Below are 21,855 nucleotides of genomic sequence, written 5' to 3'. Positions count from 1 at the left end.
AGCTAGACTCACCTTGCTGGGCCGCAGAACGTGTCTCTGCTGCGGGCTGCTGAGCGGAGCCCGTGCAGCTTGGCAGGGGTTGGAGACATTCCTGGTTCTTCCTATGAACCTGCTACACAGGGAATGCAAAAAAACTAGCAGGCTGCAAGGCTGGGGAAAGAGGATGGAACTGCAGCAGAAGAGGGTAATGCTGATCTGAATCATACTGTTCCTAAGCTCTAATTAAAAAAAAAAAAAAAGTCATAGCTTTTTTCAAGTGAAATTTTAGGAGGGTAAAATAGCGCACTGAGTCACAGATGTGCTAGCGAGTCGTCCTTTTCATCCTCTTCATCCACCTGAGATGATTCATAAAATATGACCTTTTGAGGGAGGAGGAAGGGAAGGAGGAGAAGGACTCGTAGAGATCGAGAATGGAGGAATCAAGGGAGAATTCTTGCAGGTTCTGTTTTCCACGAAGCCTGCGCATGTCTGGTTGTTCTGTTGAGACAGCTGTGACTTGCTGTCTTGCAGATCTATGCAGGAATGAAAAAGTTCTTCTCCTCTTCTCCTCTTCTTCTCTTCTCCTCTTCTCCTTTTTCTTTTCCCTTTCCTTGCCCTTTTTTTCTGAGTAGTTGCGTTTGCTTATTTGTTTTTGTTTTAGTATAGTATATTCTGAGCCTCAGCTGGATAGGAGTCTCCCTCACTGGTATTTGTCCATTATTAAGAAAAAGCAGGAAAAGATTTTCCCAGCAATGACATGTTGTACTTCAAATACCTGCTGATTCTGAAACCCTTCTGACTTAATTTCCTTGTCTGGAGAGACCATAACTCTCCAAATGATACTGGAAGTGCCAAGTCTCTGGGTTATGTGGAAAGACAAGCTGTGCTGCTCTCCTGGTCAGCAATCTCAAGGGTTGTGTCATTAGGTCTCCCAGGCAGCACCCACAACACATCGGTGGGGATGGCTGGACAGGCACCTGCGCTTTTGCATTTCAGCATCTTAATGTTTGTGGGACAGAATGGCTGCTTTCCTTCCTAAGGGAGAGTGCTTGCCTTTGGCTTGTACCAAGGAGGAGCATTTTTTTTGTCTCTTCCGTAAGACTGAAGACTGTGATTTTGTGCCTATGATTGCCCATGCCAGAATAACTTCAGTGTGCTCTGATGAGATGTGCAGTTGTTAATTTTGGTGCTGGTATTTGCCAACTGGTAGACTTGTTAAAGAGAGGTGGTGGCCTGCAGCATGGTCCCTGAGGAGCAGCAATTAATCAGAGAACGCTCACCTATTTGGGTGTAGAAACTCAATGTTTCAGCACTGCTTCCTTTCAAAGGTGCTCAAGGTACTTTTTGATCAAATATATATATATGATCACTATGTCTTCTGTAAGTGTGGGCAGTCTACTATGCCATAATACAGCAAGTGAGATGTTGCTCAAGATACAGCAGTGTTTTGGGGTGGCTGTGTTCAACGGACAGCACACAGATGGGCTCAGCCAGGGCCACTAAGCTCCTCAGAAGCAAGGAACTGGAAGGTGGAAGATGTGGCACCAACACGAGCCATCACCCCACAGTGCTGAGGCAGAAACAACAGTCACGAGGTCTTGGGCCTTGGTAGGCTGTAGTCCGTACCCGTGGAGTCTCTTCCAATGAAAATGCAAATTTTGTTCTTTTATTTAATCTGTTTTTATATAGAATGCTTAAGCAAATATGTGAGTATCACTGGGTCTTTTTCACATTCCACTTGAAGCTTTTATTTAAGCTGTACACTACTTTCTAAGAACTTACCTTCTATTTCAAGTTGACAAATATCAAATGATTTTTTTTTCTGACAGACCAGATTAATGCCACAGTAGGTATATGTTTCCAGCACCAAATAACGTATTTTATACATCCTTTTGCTGTGCATTTAATGCTTGGCTAACAGTTGACTACCGGAAGAAATGCATGCCTGTCTGAAACTTCTCCTTCCAGTTGGCTGTTCAGTAATGCATACTGATGTCCCTACAAGACTGAGAAGAAGCAAGAACAAAAAACAGTCAAATAGGTGACAGTTTAGAAAGTGTAATTTAGATGTGACTGGAATATTCTCTATTCACAGGCTTGGAGGGGAAATGAGCCAGAAGACTGGATTCCTCGCACCTACCAGGATTTGGAAGGTCTTCCTTGCATTGTCATTCTAACTGGCAAAGACCCTCTGGGAGAAACTTTCCCCAGGTGCTGTTGTGATTCTTGCAACATGGTTGTTCCCTAAAATGTTTAGAAAAGTTTTTTTCTTTTCTTTTTTTTTTCAGAGAGGATGAGTATATGACTTGCTACTGGTGGCTGATACCATCTGTTTATTTTTTTCAAAAAGTCTATTTTAGACGAATCTCATTGGGTATAGTTTAAAATTTTGTAAAATGCAGGTTGTAAAAAGTAAAGCTTCTGCACTGTGTGGTTCAGTGAACACCTGTTCATTCAAGGTATCAACAAACATAAATGTGGTGGGTGTTTTTAAATAATTTTATACTTACTGGTTTATAATGTTGCTTGTGAATATTTAATAAGCCATTAAAGATAGTGTTCAGAGAAAACAAAAAATTCTTTTTTCTTGTGTTGGATTTTCTAGGTCATTGAAATACTGTGACCTTCGACTAATTGACTCAAGCTATTTAACACGGACTGCATTAGAGCAAGAAGTAGGCCTGGCATGCTGCTATGTCTCCAAGGAGGCAATCCGAGGGCCTATTGTAGCTCTTGACCTTAGTGAGAAGGAGCATGAGAAGGTTAATGGTAGCGAGAATGATTCTGATGAGCTGCTGATAGACTTGGACAGACCCCAGAGTAACAGCAGTGCTGTCACTGGAACCTCAGGTCAGTTGTTTGTTCTGCTGTTGCTCTGAAGAGTGCTTGTTCAGTCGTCTGCTACCAGAGTTTGAATGTAAACGTGCATGTAGTCAAATAGGGGCAATTGAGCTTCATCTTCCTGCAGGCCTAAAATTCTAGGGATACTAAAACGCTCAGTAGCTGTGGAGGTAGGTGTGGCTAAGTGAGGGTTAGGCCTTCTTGCAAAGACCAGCAGAATGCCTGGATCTGGCCTTTCTTCTTTGAGACTCAGTGGAAAAACTAACCTCACCAACCTTCCTGTCTTGCATTCTTCTGGTGCTTTTGGGTCCTTCTCATTGATGCCCCGTGTGTTTGCTGTGTTAAGATGAATGAATTGGGCTCTGTTATGTGCAGAGTCTTCGCTGTATATTAACTTAAAGCTGTCTGGTATGGAGGAGGGAACATAGTCCAGTTCACACCAAGGTTGCAGGGAAATGAATGCTTTGTTCTCCACAGCAAGGAGGGTCAAACTGCTCTGATGTGGTATGTCATACTAGCATTTCAGAAAGCACTACCATCAAATTCCAAATCCCAGCTGGGAAATGAAAGTTAATAAACACAGATTTGCTGTCATTTGGTATTGGGGCACTTCTGTTTGCACTCAGAGCACTAATTAGAAGGGCTGTTGCCTTTCCAGCAAGAAGGACAGATGGATGTTGATGATTTCTTTTTAAATGAAATGACCTTCTAACCTAAGCCAGGTAATGAGTTTGCCTAGGAGTTCTCGCTGACCAGAAGTGTCTGTAAGCTAGAATTGCCCCATACATCGAATGAGCTCATGTTTTATTTGTATTTTCTAATGTTGGCCAGGATTTGTTCACTGCCTGCTCCTTTGTTTCCCCAGGTTCCCTGGCTGACAACGGTGTGAGCTCCTCAAGTGCTGCAGACAAGACTCAGAAGCAGGCGCCATCGTTCAACTTTGAGGCTGTGGCCCACAGCTCAGTAGATGAGGGAACTTGCCCGGGTTCCACAGCTGGAGATGCCCTCAAGCAAGAATGCGACTCCCTGGCTAACCACATGGCTAGCAGCACCACTTCTAAACTGTCCTCACTGTCTTCTGTCTCCCAGACATTTCGGTGGCCTGGCCATTCGGGCAAGGACGGCAAGGCCCTCCGTGCCGCCCTGCCGCGCATTGTCATCCTCTCCAAAGCCGCCTACTGCCTCTTGAGCTCGCAGAAAACGGGGAATCTGCCTTCCTCCTCTTCCCTCCTGCCTCACGCTGACGTGTCGTGGCTGAGCTCCCTGAGGCCTTTGCTGCACAAGGACATGAACAGCGAGGAGCAGTCTCTGTACTACAGGCAGTGGGCGACGGCGCGGCAGCACCACGCGGACTACAGCAACCAGGGGGAGGCGTCCGGCTCGAGGAGCTTCCACCCCCGGCGGCTGCTTCTGACAGGACCACCACAAGTAAGAGAAGTTCCTTCCTCTTGCACGGTGAGAGGACTGGTGATGGGGACTGCTACAGATGTAAGTGGGGATTATGCTTTAAAGGCCCCATACAAAATTGAAAAAAGTAATGAGTTTCTAGAGCAAAAATCTGTCAAACCTTCAGCTTGAATCCATACTGGAAGTGGTAAGGAGAAAAAGTGTGATTCTGTGTCACCTTTTAGCCTAAATAAAATGCATGGAAACAGGCATAAAATTGCAATGAGCATATCACTAAAGGAGTAGTTGACCGCTGCCCATCTCCCTATATACAAAAGTGATGCAGATGTGGGCCAGATTTTGCTCCTAGATCAATTCTGTAATACCTTTCACCTTAATGGAGAACATATTTCTTGTTCTGTTTTCAGGCAGAACTAGAATAGCAAAATAGGAAGAGCAAGCCCAAATACCTGTATTTGAAATGTAACCTTTCTTCATATTAGTCTGAGATGGAATTTGGACTTTTTTTCATCTCTGATTCAGGTGGGAAAGACTGGCTCATACTTGCAGTTCCTGCGGATTCTTTTTCGCATGCTGATCAGGTTGCTGGAAGTAGATGTTTATGATGAAGAAGAGATTAATACCAGTAAGTAGTCATTCTTAATATGCATTAAAAAGAGTCTCTTAAAAGTGACATTTTTTAGGCACACAGAAAGACTTTGTAAAGTATACCTACCACTTTCCCTGTCCATTAATGGGTAACTAGACTTGATGCAGACATCTGCCTATATTTAAACATAGCCAAAGAAAGTGATAAATTTCATGTAGGGCTTATCTGAGAACTATTTTGATAGCACTGAAATCAAAGTGAATACAAAAATAAGGAGTCAACATCTGCCCTTGTTATCTCTGCTTCTAGATTTTAAGTGCCATTAGCTTTTAAACAGACAAGACAGATTAATAACATTCCTTTTCTGGCAGAAAGTTCGATATTGGTTGTGTTTAATTATACATAGGTACCGATTTCTGGTAAAACTGTCTTCTGTCTCCAGAAGATCTTACACTCAGGAGAAAAGGGATGAGGGAGCCTCTTTGGATATCTCCTCATTTGTTGGATCTCCCAAGTCCATAACTGCTGTGGCAGGGCCCAGTTTTGGGATACACCAACCTTTTAAAGGAAATGAATCTGCTTTAGGGTGTTTGTGCGGTTTTATAGTGAAGAGAGCTCCCTGAAGCAGAATTCAGACAGGCACTCAGAAAAGAGTTGTCTTGTAGCCTTGAAAAAAGACTGATTTCAATTTCTGCTCAGAAAGTGCTAATAAGTAAAAAATCGGTTTTTTTTTTTTTTTTTTTTTTTTTTTTTTCTGTGGTTTGGAGCTTTGGGTGCTGTTATTCTCTTGTTATTTGAACTTAAATATCTCAGAAACTTAGTATGAAGGATCAAAATGCAAGAAAGTTCCAACGTCATGGGGTCCGGCCTGCTGTGATCACAACCACCATGTCACACCCCTGCCAGGAATGTACGAAGCTCCATCTGAAGAGCAGTTTGAGTTTACTTAGGGGTTTTTGGTTGTGACTTTTTGCTCCCACTGCTTTTACTGGAATGCTTTTATAGAGCCTTTTTGCTCTAATGATTGAAAATACAATTTTATTCTCCAACTCAAAGATGTTCCCTTTTAAAAAAAAATCAAAATATTTTTCCTTTCTTTGATGTTTGCTTCTATGATGTGTTCAGTCTGCAATCCTGTATGTGCTCAGCTTTCATCTAGGTAGCCTGAGCCAGCTTACGGATTACTCCTCACAAATGATGGACTCATTTTTTTCTCCTCCCTGATTTTGTATCTCTCCTCTACGAATCTGTTTCCAGTTTGGCTTTCTGGAAAAGGAGTGAGCAGAACTGCATGCAGTATTCTGCAGGAATGTTCAACCAACTCAGAGTACACCAGCTTTTATATTTCCCTGCCTCCACTGGAAGCCCATGACTGGTAGAGCCTATGATTGCACCTGTCCTTTTTCCTTCTGTTTCTCTGGCCCTGGTACTTAGCCTGTACTCGTCAGTCCCTCTGCAACTCTGTCATTTCCAACTTAGTGGCACTCAACCTGCTCTAGAAATTCTTGCTCTTGGTCCTTGACTGTATATGTGACTCACATTTATCTTCTGATGAATATCACCCAGTTTCTATTACCATAGTTTTCAAAGGCATTGAGTCCTTTCTGGATGACTTTCTGTTCTTCCTCTTATTGACAGTGATGAGATTTGTGTCACTCGCAAGCTTAAGCCATTGGTTTTTGAGCCAGTAACACTAGTAAAAATAACAGGCAACACAGCTGCTGCTGCAGCTCTTTAACTTTACTACCAACCTCCATCTGCCTTAATGCTTTTAATGTTACATGCTGCCATGTTTTTTTCAGCTGTACTAATAATTTTTCCTATAGTATGTTTTAAAATGCTTTACTTAGTTAAATCCAGAATGACAAAATGCACTGCATTTCCTTTGTTTAGAAAAACAGATGTATCATTAAAGAAAGTTGCACATGGCATTTCTTTGATCAACCCATGTTACACATTATTGCATTTTTCATTTACTTCTACATCTGTAATTATTTCCTTCACTCTCCCCAAGCTCTGAATCCCCAAGGTGAAGGCAGTGGACCCAGGGTGCTGTAGATCGTGTGTGCTATACTTGTGCTGAAATCGGGCTCCTCTCTGATTTCCCATGCCTGTTCACCCAGAAATGTGCCATGGAGATTGTTCTTTTATTCTGATTTGAGAGTAGCTTGTAGTAGCTTGCGTCCATTTTTGGATTGTAGTAATTTTCATTTTCGTGCTTTTATTTTTGTTAATCCTTTGATTAACAAAAATGAACTTTTGTTCACTTGGAGACCTTATTGTCCTAATTCAAAAATAAATAAATAATTTTTTTAAAATTATTATTTATATAAGTCAGTGTAACCAAGCAAATCGTTCTCATGCTCTTTTCTGAGGTCCACCTCAGTTTGGCACTTGGCAAACCTTATTTTTGTTGTGCACTTGCTGACAGGTAAGACAGTACTTAATTTTCCAATAAGCTGTCTCCGTTCCTGGTGGACTTTTGTCTATTCTTGGTCCCATTTCTGATACAGCACCTATGAGACCCCTTCCTCTTAGCGCTCTCCCTGCACAGGTAGGCTGTTACTTGTGTTTGGCGACTGCAGTTCAAAGAAACTCAAGCCTCATTCTCACGAGGTCCCTGTTTCCCCAGTGTGGTTGCGTAGTGCGCCAGCTCCCTCGGGATTTTTTGTGTGCTCTAAGGAACAGGCCTCACCTGGCAGGTGGCTCTGCTGGGCTGAGCAGAACACGGTGCCAGTCAGGTGAACGGCCCCCCAGCTGCCCCTGCCCAGGGTCCGTTTAGGCCCATCAGGGTGCTATGAGCATGGCCTTGCCCGTAGACCCAGCCTCTAGTCTAAACCTGCCTTTCGTCTACCAGTAGCTCCAGTTGCTCACCTGTTTTGTTGTGTCCTCCCTCTGACTTGAAACCAAGTCAACTCATGGTAACTCAGCCCAAGGTTGTTCTCTAGTGTGTCCAGTTCTGGGCTCCCCAGCACAAGAGGGATGTGGAGCTACTGGAGAGAGTCCAGCGCAGGGCTACAAGGATGATCAGGGGCCTGGAACATCTGCCCTATGAGGAGAGGCTGAGGGAGCTGGGCCTGTTCACCCTGGAGAAGAGAAGGCTGAGAGGGGATCTAATCAGTGTCTCTAAGTACCTCAAGGGAGGCAGTGAGGAGGATGGGGCCATCCCCTTTTCAGTGGTGGCCACCGATAGAACTAGAGGAAATGGCCAACAAACTGAAGCACCAAAAGTTCCACAGGAACTTAAGGAAATATTTCTTAAGAGTGAGGGTGACAGAGCGCTGGCACAGGCTGCCCAGAGAGGTTGTGGAGTCTCCTTCTCTGGAGATCTTCCAAACCCGCTTGGACGCAGTCCTGTGCCACGTGCTCTAGGTGACCCTGTGTGTGCAGGGGGATTGGACTAGATGATCTCTAGAGGTCCCTTCCAGCCTTAACCATTTTGTGATTCTATGGCCAGTGTTTTGCAGTGCTCGTTACCTGCACTTGAGACTTTCCTCTATCAGATCAAGGAAGTTCATCAGCCATCACAGTCAAGAATGTACAAGCTCTGCCATTCCTGATAACTGTTATTTTCTACTTGGTATTTGGGAAGCTGTGGTTTTGAGATGTGTCCTGCTGTATCCAAGCTTTGTATTTCCGTAGAGTTCCTTTCATACACTGATGTCCTGCAATCTGTACCTTTTTTTTCAATCTTTATTTTTTAATATCTGGACATACCTTTCAGTGTGGTTCTGATCATGATGGCTCTGCCATGTTAGCTCTCTTGAGTTCAGTCTAGTGTTCAGCTTCGTGTGTTGTTCCAGTAGTTTGAGTTTTCCCATTCTGAAACCCAGGGTCCTGGTTTTACAGTTTTTTTTTCAGTTCCCATCTTTTGATGGGAGTGGCTCTTTCGCTATCTTTTTCCTGTACTCTAGTTTCCTGTACCCTACTTCTAGTTCGTAATTCTTCCCAGCCTTTTTCTCCTTGCTTTTCTCATTCTGCTCTAGTTACTTCCGCTTCTCATTTACTCATTGTTTTTCCTTCTCTCTACTACAAAGGGAGCCACAGAGAGACTGGAGACTTAACCTGTATCTTCTGCACAGATAGAACTGTTCATTTTAGCACTTTTATGTATAAACTAGACTGAATTATACCTCAGCAGTCTGGTGAGGAGCTATTTATGAGAACTTCTTCACCTCCACACACCTCCACACATGTTCCAAGGTATTCCCATTGGTTTGAAATGGTTCTGTGTGAGTTGTTATTTCAATTTTGGTTAATATTTATGATATTCAAAGATACCTCTTTTTGTATGTGTGTGCGCATATGAGTTTCATGCAATTCTAAATAGGCAAACATCATGTAAACACCTTTCAGTGAGTGGCTGATAAGGTCTGATACTGAAGTGTGTTGTTGCAGATCATACAGAAAACAGTGAAATTACTCAACCTAGCAATGACCATTGGCCGGATATTGAGATCTTCAGTAAAATGTCCTTTGACCTGAGCGTGCATGACCCCAAGTACAGAACTATAAGTCCAGTATATACGGAACAACTGTCAAGAGTGAAACAAGGTCAGTAAAAAATGTGGACTGTTGTAGGATACTTTCCTGAAAAGAATCGGAATACTTGATTGGTTTGATCGAACCCGTGCTCTCACAAGAGCCTGAAATCTTCAAAATGATATGGAACAAAACAATTTGTTCGTTCTTTAAAACTGCTATCAAGACCGTAGCATCTCAGAAGCAGAGTATTGTCACAGTCTCCGTTTTCAGCACTTGTAAAATTTCTGTACTCTTCTTTGTGCACAGAAACAAGCAAAGAAACAAAACCAGAGGAACCTAAGAAAAGAGAGACAGTGTCCATGATGCTGACAAAATATGCTGCTTACAATACCTTCCACCACTGTGAGCAGTGCCACCAGTATATGGATATTAATCCTGCGGCACAGGTTGGTGTCATGGGCCAAGCGTTAACTGCATCCTTGCTTTTCCTGTGGTCTCTGCAGACATATTGCTTTGTTCTCAGGACTCCTGCTTTCATCATCCCTGAGTTGCGGATGCTTAATTCTTCCATTCTCAGGGAAAATGTTGAGCCGCAGACCTGGCAGTATCAACTGTGTCTGTTGCATCCTGCATATGCAGTTCATCTCTTCAGCTGCCTCTGAAAAGAGTCAATATGTGGCTAGTTGCCTCAAGCTGCAGCACTGCTCAGCTCCCTGAGCAGGCTCACTCTGTTTTGTGACAGAGACTAACAGAGATGCTTGTCTTACCTAAACACCAGCCATCAACATCTGTGCTGGGAGACTGGAAGCTCCTTTGCATGTGACTGTCCATGCTTCTCCACCTGTAGCTTTTGAGCTACTGGACGGAAGGCATCACTTTTAATAATCTTTTGATCTTCACAACAAGCAGTTATGCTCACAGAAGGCTGGCAGGTAGGATTGTTCTTGGTTAATAGCTCAGATATTGTTTCTTAACCACCACAAATTATTTACTTGGGATTTTCTTATCTCAAATCTTTCTCTCCTTGTTTACTGTTAGCTTGCTGAACCTCACGCAGCATAGACACACTGACATGCAAGTGTGCAAGGTCAGTTTTATGGAACAGCACCAGCAGGTCTGATTGAAACCTCATTCTTCGTTAAGTATCTTGACACAAGCAAATCCTCCCAAAGGATGTCTGTTGTTCCCTCTCTCATCTTTGTGCAACTGGTCAAATGGGGTGATTGTGTGCTTAACTACTAGTAATACCGCTAAATATCTTTGTCACATCTAAGTGAGAATTAGGATAATTGAACACTGAGAAATTGCACACATAAGGAGGAGTCATTGGTGAGCAACCATTATGAAGGGAGAGAGATTCTTAAAACTCTTTAACAGGACTTAGCTAAAGCCCTTTTCATTTTTCATCTCTACATAGGCCAATTATTTCCATCTCTAGTAAAGATAAAGAGAGGTGAGTGCTCAGAGTAATTGCTTTGCCCTTGAGGTAGATACATGCTGCTGTAGGATGGAGTCTTACAGAAGATTTGTAGGCTTTTTGTACACATTTACCCAGTTCAGTGAGGTGCCATGAAAACTCAAGTTCACCAAAATATACTTGGTTATCTAGCTGCTTAGAAACAGAGTACTATCACAGGAAAATACCATACTAATGTGGTTGTGCTGCTTCTGGAGTCTCTGAATGACAAACCTCTACTCTACACTAGTCTCTGAATGTTCTGAGCAAATTTGTTTGGATGGTATTTCCTAGAGGTTGTATTTTGCACTTTTCTTTTTAAGAATTGAAAAAATATTTTCCAGGCCAAATGGGTTGTTCCTGACAAAGAAAACTGGTTGTTTCAATAGCAAGACACAAGGTACATGCCCAGCAGTATGGCTTGTGGTGGAGCAAAATGAGAATATAATAAAGTTAACTGTAGTTCCTGAAAGACAGTGCCTGGGATGTTTTCCTCTGGTGGCTGCGTGCCACTGGTGACATGCAGGAGTAGACTGCCATATATATCGTATGGATTCCTAGCTTTTAAAACTTTCTCCCCCTTTTTATTTGTACAGGTGTCTGACTCCACCCTGCATGCTTTCACGTTTTCATCCTCAATGCTAGGAGAAGAGGTTCAACTGCATTTTATAATCCCCAAGTCCAAAGAGAACCATTTTGTCTTCAGCAAGCAAGGAAAGCACCTAGAAAGCATGCGTCTCCCTCTTGTTTCTGACAAGGTGGGTGTGTGCTGCCCTGTTCCATTGGCTGCCTGCCTGGACTGCATTCCATTGACTTGATGTACATTTGAAAATCAGTGGTGGTTTGTTGTTTTTTTTCCCATTTTTCCTCTTTCTTTTTTTAAGCCCTTTGTGTGATTTTTTTTCATCTGACTTCCCTTAAAACTGGAGTTTTGGAGGAGAATCCTCTCTTTTTCAATTCCACTGTACGTGTTGCAGTCTTACAATCCAACATCAATAATAACTAAATAAAAATTCACATCAGGAATAACATTTTTTTTTACCTAATGATGGCAAAATATCTCCTGTTCCAGCAGAATTTGAATGCAGTCAAGAGTCCTATCTTCACTCCCTCAAGTGGTCGTCATGAGCACGGCCTCTTGAACCTCTACCATGCCATGGAAGGCATCAGCCACCTCCACCTCCTGGTAGTCAAGGAGTATGAGATGCCCCTCTACCGTAAATACTGGCCCAACCACATCATGCTCGTGCTGCCAGGCATGTTCAACAACGCTGGCATTGGTAAGAGACACTGTCAATGCACTGCTGTGAAAACAGCAGAAAAAAGTCTTTTGTGCCCTATTCACTTCTTTGACTTAGTCCTGCTGCCTGAATATTCGTTTCACATATTTTTGCATGTGATTTTTCAAATTACAACTTTTCTAGCTAGCTAAGGTTAAATATTAACTGCAGAACACTAAAGACTTTAACTTTGGACTTCATTCTCCTTCTTCATTCTCTGAGTTTTTTCCTGAAAGAGGTTTTAAGTATCTTCAGTTTTAGGAGGTCAGCCCTTTCTTGGCTAAAGTTATTCCTTAATGCTTACAAAACGATCTTCCATAGAGTCTCTAAAGAGGTCTGTTTTTCTTGGAACCAGCCTTGTAGAATGTGCTCGCAGAGAAAAAGGGACACATTGACTTCTTTTTAAACAAAGAGCACTAAGTTCATAAAAGGCAATGATTGCAGTGTTCACAAAGCCTTTCTCTGCTGTACTTAGTAGATTCTGAACTTCAAATGTGCTTGAGGTTTTTCTTGAAACCCCTCTCTGCACACATTCAGGATGCCCTGATGGCCAGAAGGCCAGGGAAGGGAAGAGAGAGTGATAAAGTCTAGTATAAAGATCTGTGTACATTTTCTATATGGTGTTTTCTCAGGTGCTGCCAGATTTCTTATTAAGGAACTTTCCTACCACAATCTAGAGCTGGAACGAAACCGCTTGGAGGAGCTGGGAGTCAAGCGCCAGTGCGTGTGGCCCTTCATCGTGGTCATGGACGACTCCTGTGTGTTGTGGAACATGCACAGTGTCCATGAGCAGTCCAGGTGAGTGACCACCCAGTGCTAGGGGACCCACACTGGCCTGTCACAGGGAGCAACACTGCTCCAGTCTGTGCCTTGTGACACTGGTCCATCTCTAGCACTTGGCAGTGAATGAACAATGACACCTGGAACAGGCCAGCACCGGGACTGCTGGGGATGTGCTCTAAATATTGCTAAGCTAGAGCTGTTTGGAGCCATGTCTTTGATATAGTAGCAACAGGCTCTTAGCCAAAGGGCCTCAAAGAGGTTATCAGTCATGCAGTTTTTATTCAGGCATTATAGGAGCTCTAGAATTGGCAGATATGCAACCTAAAATTCAAAAACGAGTTCATCTTTTCCTTGCCTCCATCTGCCCCTCATGCAGATGTGCAGGCTCACTGAAAATTTGTCTTGTTGACTGCCAAACCCAGGCTCCTGCTGCTGCACTGTCACTGGGCTCTACCCACAGTCAGTACTGCTAGTTCTCATCTTTGCCTGTAACTTGCATTTAGTGCCTGTGTGGGACGGTTCCTCAATCCTTTACTTCCCTGATTCGTTTTATGTTTCTCAATGAAAACAGTTTGAGAACTCTAGCTTTTTAGAGGCATTAAGCTATTGCTCTTCTCAATGTTCTTCTGTGCTGTCATTTACAGAGAAAAAAGCCTTCCAAAATTGGTGCCTGAGGGGATCCCTTTTCTTCCTCCCCTAACTTGATATATAGGACCTAATTCTGCTTAAATGCCCGTTTTCTTGTGCTGAATTGGTTGATAGTACGGATAGGATTAGTTTGCCATAGGTTTTGCAGTTGATAAAAAACTGTGTACATATATGAATGTATACATTTTTACAGCATCTAGAATAGAGTCTTGAGGGTTAATGGGATTCCTTGGTCTTGTACCTATAGACGTCTCTGTCTTATATGTATGTGTGGCTACAAAGTGTGTGCTCTATAATGGCAGCAAGCCCACTTGGTGCGTTGTGTGTGATTGCATTCTGCAGCCAGCCCCTGGAGCCCGACGGTTCCAGCAGGAACGTGTCTCTGAAGAGCATTCTCCAGCACATTGAAGCCACCCCCAAAATCATTCATTATGCAATCCTGGGTGTGCAAAAGTGGAACAGCAAGCTGAATGCCAGGAAAGCAAAAGCCCCGTTCTCCAGGTGCCACGTGCATGACTTTATACTGCTCAACATAGACCTGACCCAGAATGTGCAATACGATCTGAACAGGTAGGCAAAACATGTTGGTGGTAAAATTGGTTGGCCTGCCAAGAGGCTTGCCATCATACTTCTAAGGCTTCTGAGGTAATAGGATGAGGCGTCTAAAGTATGAGAGTGATGTATGCTGCACTTGAACAAACAAGGCATCAAACCAAACATGAGCTCAGCCAGAGGAAGAGCTGGCTGAATCATCATCCTGCTCCTGCTGCAGCTTGTCAGGCTGAGAGCGGAAGGGCTCTTCTGCTCAGTCTCCAAAATACAACGTTACATGCCAAGAGAAAAAAAAGAATCAGGAATGAGCTTTTCTTGTCGTAATCAGCACCTGTTTGTTGAGTAGGTAGGACAGGATTTGTGTCACCTGTTGTAGTTAATAAGAATTAAACCTCCTTCAGCTAGTTGTCCAGGCCTTCTCTGCAGTGAAAAGACCATTTCCATGGGGTCGTAAGCACCTGGGGCTAAAGGTGTTTAGCTAAAGAGTGTAGATTGGACTAAAACACTCCAGGTAGTGCTTGTGTCTCTTTCAGCTACTGTTGAGGGAGACTAGTCAGATAACTCAGGTTATCATGAAATAAAAAGTATTTTAAAAGAAGAAGAGGGCGGGCGGGAATAGAAAAGAGAAGAATTGATTGTTGGCAACACGTGATGAGGGTGAGAAGGCTGCCCAAACTTTGTATTGGGAAGAAACATACATGCATGCAGGGAAGTGAAGATTTGTTTTGTCTTAAAATCATCTGCAGGTACTTTCCTGCACCAGGAGCACGTTGAAGAAGTGGATGCTAATAACTCTATAGGGAATTTGTATAGGAACCATACCAGATCGGCTATAAAAATCAACACTCAGCCAGTTCTGGTGCATTTTAGCTACCTGTGTGTGAATGCTTGGTTATTCACGGCAGCGACACAGCTAGTTTAGTAATTCTGTGTTTAATGTGCAGGTATTTCTGTGAAGATGTAGATTTTAACCTGAGGACAAACAGTAGTGGCCTGCTCATCTGCCGCTTCAACAACTTCAGTGTCATGAAGAAGCATATTCAGGTTGGAGGACAAAAGGACTTCGTGGTTAAGCCAAAAATCATGGTGAGTCTCTATGTGAAGGGAAAGATCAGGACCTGTTTCCTGTAGAAATACTGAATTTTCTACCCCTTTAGATATGCTTAACATGCAACTTTCATGGCCTAATGTGTGGTAGGGCTGGACCACCATAAATAGAAGGCAATAGGATGTTTTGCTATTTATGAATTATTAACAGTAACCCTCCTAATCTGTTGGAAGGTAAATCAGGATTGGAAGGAGCTTGGTCTCAGCTATTCACTGATTTGCCTGGTGGAGGGAGCACGTGGTCTGTTCCTGACCAAGAGCAGGCAGGGTGTCCCGTACCTGGTTTTAGTGTCGCCTGAACCGCCAGCACCTGCTAGTTTGTGGTGACTTTCAGTCCTTGTGTCTGGTGACAGAAAAGAGACCTGAGTAAAGGCACTAAAAATAGGAACCTCTGGAAATCTGAGAACTTACCAAAATGCTGTGGGGATACTGGGTGTTTTACACAGTGTGTGTTACACCTGCGCTTTGTTAACTCTACTATCTTCAAATGGAAATAAGTTTCAAAGCGTTGGCTTTACTTCCGTAAACCAGGTGGTGTTCTGGTGGTTTTAAACCCTTCCCACACCATCTCTTCTTTAAAGACTTGTCCCTGTATTTCAGAGTCTCTCAGTGCCAGATTTGAGTATTTTGGAAGGCCATCTTCATTGCTTCTGAAATTTCCTTTTCTTATGGAATTGGTACTAATGCTTTGATACATGATAAAATTCTTCTGTAGAAAGGTTTTCTTTGCATCACCCAAGGAGGATTTAATTTCTTATTCTACGTGGGAGTAAGAAAGGATGATGGATGTTTTGTTAATGTAAACAGTGCCTTTTTATATCCTTTTTTAGAAACTGAGATACCCACAGGGGTCCTTAGCACCCACAGCACAAGTAACTCTTCAGTTTCCACGTAGTGGTAATGTGTTAAAATCCAAGTGGGGATTCTTTATTCTCTCCCACCGTTTCGTGGTTTCTTGCCGTCGTGGTGATGCTCTCCCGAGCGGCCTGGAGCCCTGCAGAGAAGCTGCCCCAGCAGCGGGGGCTGAGGCGGCCTCGCTCGCTCTCGTTGCAGGTCTCGGACGCGCTGGCGCCCATAGCGCCCCTGCAGTACGTGTGCGCCCCGGACAGCGAGCACACGCTGCTCGCGGCCCCGGCCCAGTTCCTCCTGGAGAAGTTCCTCCAGCACGCCACCTACAAACTCTTCCCAAAGGCCATTCACAACTTCAAGAACCCCGTGTTAGCCATCGACTGCTATCTCAACATCGGCCTCGAGGTACAAGACGTCTGCAGGGGAAATGGGGGCCAGTGAATGCAAACCTTTACTTTAACCTCTTGCTCCAGTGTTGAAAAATGCCTCTTGCGTGTTCCCCAGGTGAAGTTTGAAGACTTTGCCCTGAAACAGTGAGACTCCAGTGTCTCAACTAGATGACGAACTCCCCTAGAGAAAGACACAACCCTCTAGGCTGCCTCAGTCACCCCACGAGACACCCATGTACAAGCTCCAAAAGGTTAATAACCTCACAAGGTTAATAACCTCACCCAGCAACCAGAAATATTCCCACCCTCATGAATAAAGGATAGTTGCTTCTCTAAATTGCAGCCTGACAGGAAAACACCAACACAGCTGACAGTAGCTCTGGCAGACTCTCAAGACTCCAAAAAAATCCACTATAGTCACAGCAACATGTACAGTACAACAGCAAACTCAGAATTACAACCTAAGACACCTCAGTCTCCCCAAGCCAAGGAGACGGCTCAGCTCACAACACAGACAAGACTCACATCTCCCAAATAAGCCAAAAAACTAAACCAGAGAGGCAAACTGACCTACACTCAGCAACCACCCAGACCCAGCAGCAGACCCCACACTAAAGCGAGCATTTCATGCAGAGGGGAAGGAGTAGCCACCACCAGCAGCTCACCTAAAACAAAGTAAAACCAGTTTAAAAAAGGTCCATCATCATTGCTGCTTGGCTGTTATCCAGGGTCTGCAGTCCAGGGACACTTACGTTTTTGCAAGTACAGGGCAGATCATAATTTTTTAACCTACTGATCAGCTTGAGGCAGGCCAAAGTCTCACAGGGGGTTAGTTCTGACAAATTTTATGGATTTCAGAGAAGAAACTCTATTACAAGAGCAAATTAAAAAGAACCTTACAGTTGCTATAAGTAGGTAGTTCGCATACTATGGAATTGGGTTACAGAGAGCTCTGGAATGACACATGCAGGACTTAGTGCCTGGCCTTGAGCTTGTTCCAGGAGTCTCTCTTCTCCGTGGTGTTGATTTCCCAGGTGAAGGCTGCTCAGAGCTGTTTGCACACTAGATTTTATTGCTTACCAGCACCAGCTTCTTCGCCTGCTACCACTGATTTATGTTCCCTTGCAGTACAAAAGCCTTGCTGAGGCATTTCCTAACCCCGAGGTGCTGTCTGGCTGTTCCCCTGTGCTCCAGGTGGCCATCTGCTACGTGAGCTCCCGGCCGCACTCGGTGAACGTCAGCTGCGAGGGGGTGTTTTTCAGCGGCCTCCTGCTCTACCTGTGCGACTCCTTCGTGGGCGCAGACCTGCTCAAGCGGTTCCGCTTCCTCAAAGGTACCGGGGCTGCTCTCCCGGCGTGCCCGGGCCTCCTGCTGAGGAACAGCACGGAGCACGACTGAGAGAGCCAAAGAGGGAGGGATTCGTTAAAATAAATAATAATAATAATAATTCCTTGAAATAATAATTAGAATAGCTCCCCTTTCACAATTAATGCTGCTGAGTGGATGGGTTGTTTATTATTTTGGCGTGTATCAAAACTTAGGCCCCTGTTAGAAGTAAAGGCCGGTAAATTAAGTTAAGCTTTGATTAACAGCATTCATTAAATTATGTTAAATTAACATGGAGTGCGAATCGGTGCAGAGGAAGAAGGGTACATGGAAATTGGTCGGTGAATTGAGGCATCGCCAGCTGCAAGGGGAGTTTGGCGCTTGGCTGTTCCTGTCCAAGCAGAGCTCGGCCTGCAGCTCCGTTGGCGGGGGCAGCCCTTCCCTGAGGACGGGGGTTTATCCCCCCGCGCGGCGCCCGCCCTGCCCAGGGCCTCCCTCGCCGCGCGGGGCTCAGCAGTGACGGGTGAGCAGTGGCCGCGGGTGCTCCGCAGCGCTACGGCGCGGCCGTCCTGGCGCTCGTGGGGGCCCCTGAGCTGCCCTCGCCCTGGCGGGAGCTGGTGACTTCTCAAGCCCCTGTGGTTGGTGTTAGTGTGTGGGGAGACCCTGCTCTGTGGCGGTGCCGCTTCCGTGGCACCTCTGGTGCTTCAGCTGCATGGGGATCTCTTTTTTCTTCTTCTTTTTTTTTTTTTTTTCATCATGCAATCTTGTTCTCTTAGATATAGCCACATGTGCAAACAGATACAGGTTTACTACAGGTTACAAAGCTCAACACCTGAGAGCTGCAGCTGCCCTAGATGGTCCAGGGCCGCTGGGGTTTTTGTTTCATTTTGTTTCTCGGGTTTTTCCGCATGAAAAAGGCCAAGGATGCCTGGCAATAGGGCCTGTCCTCACTGCGAGCCCGCGGGCGGGCACTGAGCCTGGCGCTTCCACAGGCCACAGCTGGGGCGCAGAGACTGTCCTGAGGGATCCTGAGCCCGGCTGCCGGGGCGGCTTCACAGCAGCAACCACGGCCGGAAGGAGGCCCATGGGTTTGTTAAACGGGAGGAGTCCGGAGCTCCGTTTGTGGTTCCTCCTGCCTTCCCTTCGCCCAGGGAAGCTCTTGCCCGTGAGGGAAGCTGGAGCAGCTCCTCAGGAGCCGGCTCTGGCCTAACGCCGTTCAACAGGGATCTTGTGCAGAACAAGTGCTTAACTAAGAGGGGGCGGTGGGGGCAAAGAAAAAGCCAGGCTTGATCCCAGTGGCATAATGTGATCCAGAGGTTCTTCGATTCAGGTTAATTCCACGTCTGCTCTGGTTGATGCTACTAAGGCTAGCCAGACTCTCACAGGTTTTCTCTTTGTCTTTAATGAGAACTGTCCTGCCTTGCGTTTTGTCTGTCTGTGGTAACGGAGCCGCTGAGGCGCCGGGTGTCGCGTGTCCCCACAGGCGCCACCCTGTGCGTGATCTGCCAGGACCGCAGCTCCCTGCGCCAGACCATCGTGCGCCTCGAGCTCGAGGACGAGTGGCAGTTCCGCCTGCGCGACGAGTTCCAGACGGCCAACAGCAGCGAGGACAGGCCGCTCTACTTCCTCACGGGCCGCCACATATAACCTCGCACCTGGATGAGAAACCGGCAGCGAGAGAGGGGAACAGGAAAAAAAAAAAAAAAAACTTTTTTTTTTTTTTAAAAAAGTACAATCACTGTGGAGCGAAGTGCAACCGATATTTATCTAGACTGCGCTGAAGGATTCCCAAAATGCTAAAGTAGGCTTTAATTCTAGATAAAAACAACATTATCACATCAGTTAGTTATAATTTAAAGGATCATGGATTCCAGCTGTGTTCACATCCGTCACAATCGATGACACTAATTACACAGCCAACCAAGTTGTAGGATATAGGAAGAGAAGATAATTTGGTTGAAGATTTTTATATATATATAAAAATATATATATTCAGCTGAGCTAGGGGAAGAAGCTGCTTTTAGCATCCACTGGCTTGAATGTGCTATATGAGACTCAACATATGGAATTTGTTGAAGATACGTGGAGGAGAGCCCGCTGCTCCTCTTCAGCGCTGTACGTTGGTACAGTAATACTCAGGGGTTTGAAACTACACTATAACTAACTTAGCTATTTGTATTAAAAGGACTAGTCTTGTTCTCTGTGCAGTGTTAGCTTAAAATTTGTAACTGTGTTTGTATTGAAACTGTCTTTGGCAAAATTTCCACAGGTGTTGAAAGTTTACCACGTCGACCTGAACAAAGCCGCGGGCGCCACACGCATGGCAGGGCCCGCGGCCGCAGACTCCCCCCCGCTCACCACCTCCTCACGGCCTCCCCGTCACCGCCTCGCGGCCTCCTCCCCGGCTCGGGCCGCTGCCCTCGCTCCTCCTCGTGCTGGGGTATCGGAGCCGGGTGGTTCAGCCCCGAGGGCGGTGGGAGCGAGCGCTGCTGCGAGGCGCAGGCTCTGGCGGGGCCCCTGTGCCGCGTTCTCTGTGTGCCCCTTCCCCCTGCCCTCCCTCGGGCTGCAGCCTCTTGCAGCTCGTGCCCCTCTGTGAATCAGAGAACAGCCCAGTGTGCGGGAAGGCGGCCCTGCTGGAGCGGGGCTGAGAGGCGACGCTGAACCAGGGCCTATTTTATGACACCTGCTGGCTGCGTCAGACTGGGCCCGCAGCAGTGCTCGTGGGCACCCTCACCCCGCACTGCTGGCCCCGCTCGTTCTGATTCAGTTCCGTGAATAGCAGCTGGTCCCGGCGCAGATGCGTCACAGGTGCTGAGTCCTGGTGCTCCCGCCCGAACTCGCGACGCCGGGTGGAGGAGAAGGCGGCTCCGATGGGGCCAGGAAGCTGCTGCTCGCGGGTAGGGAAGGAAAGGAAAGGTTCCTGCTGGGCTCATCCCCTGTCCCAGCGGGAACACGTAGCGTGTGCTATCAAGATTGGTTCAGGACTATTAATTTACCCTCAAAAATGCAATGGAAACCACCTCTCTCTACTTGACCTGCAGAGAACGCAGCAGAGAAGGACCTGCCAAAGCTGCATTTTTTTTTTTTTTTTAAACATAGTGTTAATGGAGCAACCTTTTTTTTTTTTTTTGAATCGTGTGAAGAGATGTTTACAAATGAGAAACATAATATATTAGTGAGGCTAAAGGAAAATGGTTTGCAAATGTCTGTGTTAATGTAGTTTATTCTGATGCTGTAAATTTAGCAACTTACCACTGAACCCTTTTCTTTAGCTTTATTGTTTATTTTCCTTCAGAAACAACCTGCCTTATCGAGTTTAACCCTTGGCAGGGATATAAAGTAGGGATATAAAAGATGCTTCTGGAAGCTTTTCGTATAGACCTGAATGTATTCCAGGTTTTGCGAGAAGGACTTCAGGTTGACCCAGGGTTTGAGTTCGGTGTAAAAGTTCCAGGTATGAAGGGGTCAACAGACAGTTTCCTTTTTGTCCGTGTATTTGATGTTTGCACTAAGTTCCTAAAATTCTAGGTGCTGAGACTACTCCAGTGAGTCTGCCCTCCGGTGCAGCAGTGCAAAGTTGTCCTAGAGCTGAGCATTACAGCAGAACGTCAGCGGCCTTGCCTTCCAGTACCGAGTGATGGAACTCTTCCCCTGCAGAGACCAGGGCAGTCTTCAAAGCATATTAAAAACATAAAAAAAAACAGATCTCAAAACTGCAGCTTGCTGCTGGGAATTCCTGGAAAGGAGACGCCCTTATTTGATAACTAGAATATTTGACAACTAGATTATTATTGTGATTCCATTTTGACTTTAAGCCTCGCCCTCAAGGCCCTTCTTATGAATGTATTACATTGGCCAGCATTATATTTTACCTATAGATGTTATTGTCTATTCACAGGTTGAATTTGAATGTAAACTTAAGATTTAAAGAATCATATTCAGATGCTTTTTGCTTAACTTATGTAATTGCTTTTTTTGTGACTTTTGGAAGAGGGTTAAAAAATTGCTTTCCTAGTGTAAAGTTTTCTTAACCAAAAACTTGGTGAATTTAGCTTCACTAGTCAGTCTACCTCATGTTATTATTGTTTATGAACTGAAACTGTCTGCAGTTGTGGCTGTGGTATGTTTATAATGTGCTTTCATTAAATTTGAATATATTAAGTT

General features: G+C 45.0%; 1 protein-coding gene across 1 annotated transcript in view; it reads left to right on the top strand.

Annotated features, from left to right (window-relative positions):
- GREB1L (GREB1 like retinoic acid receptor coactivator) overlaps positions 1 to 19,338 on the top strand; it is a 71,640-nt gene extending 52,302 nt beyond the window's left edge. Inside the window, exons 19-32 of the mRNA XM_088527251.1 lie at positions 2,075 to 2,190; positions 2,585 to 2,829; positions 3,686 to 4,248; positions 4,750 to 4,852; positions 9,215 to 9,370; positions 9,608 to 9,747; positions 11,354 to 11,515; positions 11,833 to 12,037; positions 12,670 to 12,835; positions 13,811 to 14,038; positions 14,965 to 15,106; positions 16,181 to 16,381; positions 17,560 to 17,698; positions 19,175 to 19,338. Of these exons, the coding sequence (XP_088383377.1) occupies positions 2,075 to 2,190; positions 2,585 to 2,829; positions 3,686 to 4,248; positions 4,750 to 4,852; positions 9,215 to 9,370; positions 9,608 to 9,747; positions 11,354 to 11,515; positions 11,833 to 12,037; positions 12,670 to 12,835; positions 13,811 to 14,038; positions 14,965 to 15,106; positions 16,181 to 16,381; positions 17,560 to 17,698; positions 19,175 to 19,338 (2,730 nt within the window). The remainder of the gene's footprint in view (positions 1 to 2,074; positions 2,191 to 2,584; positions 2,830 to 3,685; positions 4,249 to 4,749; positions 4,853 to 9,214; positions 9,371 to 9,607; positions 9,748 to 11,353; positions 11,516 to 11,832; positions 12,038 to 12,669; positions 12,836 to 13,810; positions 14,039 to 14,964; positions 15,107 to 16,180; positions 16,382 to 17,559; positions 17,699 to 19,174) is intronic.
- The last annotated feature ends 2,517 nt before the right edge of the window (positions 19,339 to 21,855 follow it).

This window comes from Tinamus guttatus, unplaced genomic scaffold (genome assembly GCF_059628265.1).
Source record: "Tinamus guttatus ecotype Peru unplaced genomic scaffold, ASM5962826v1 Tinamus_guttatus_pri_ptg000271l, whole genome shotgun sequence".
Classification (NCBI taxonomy): domain Eukaryota; kingdom Metazoa; phylum Chordata; class Aves; order Tinamiformes; family Tinamidae; genus Tinamus; species Tinamus guttatus.
Note: the sequence above shows the minus strand (reverse complement) of the source record. Positions and strands in the feature narration are given on the sequence as shown.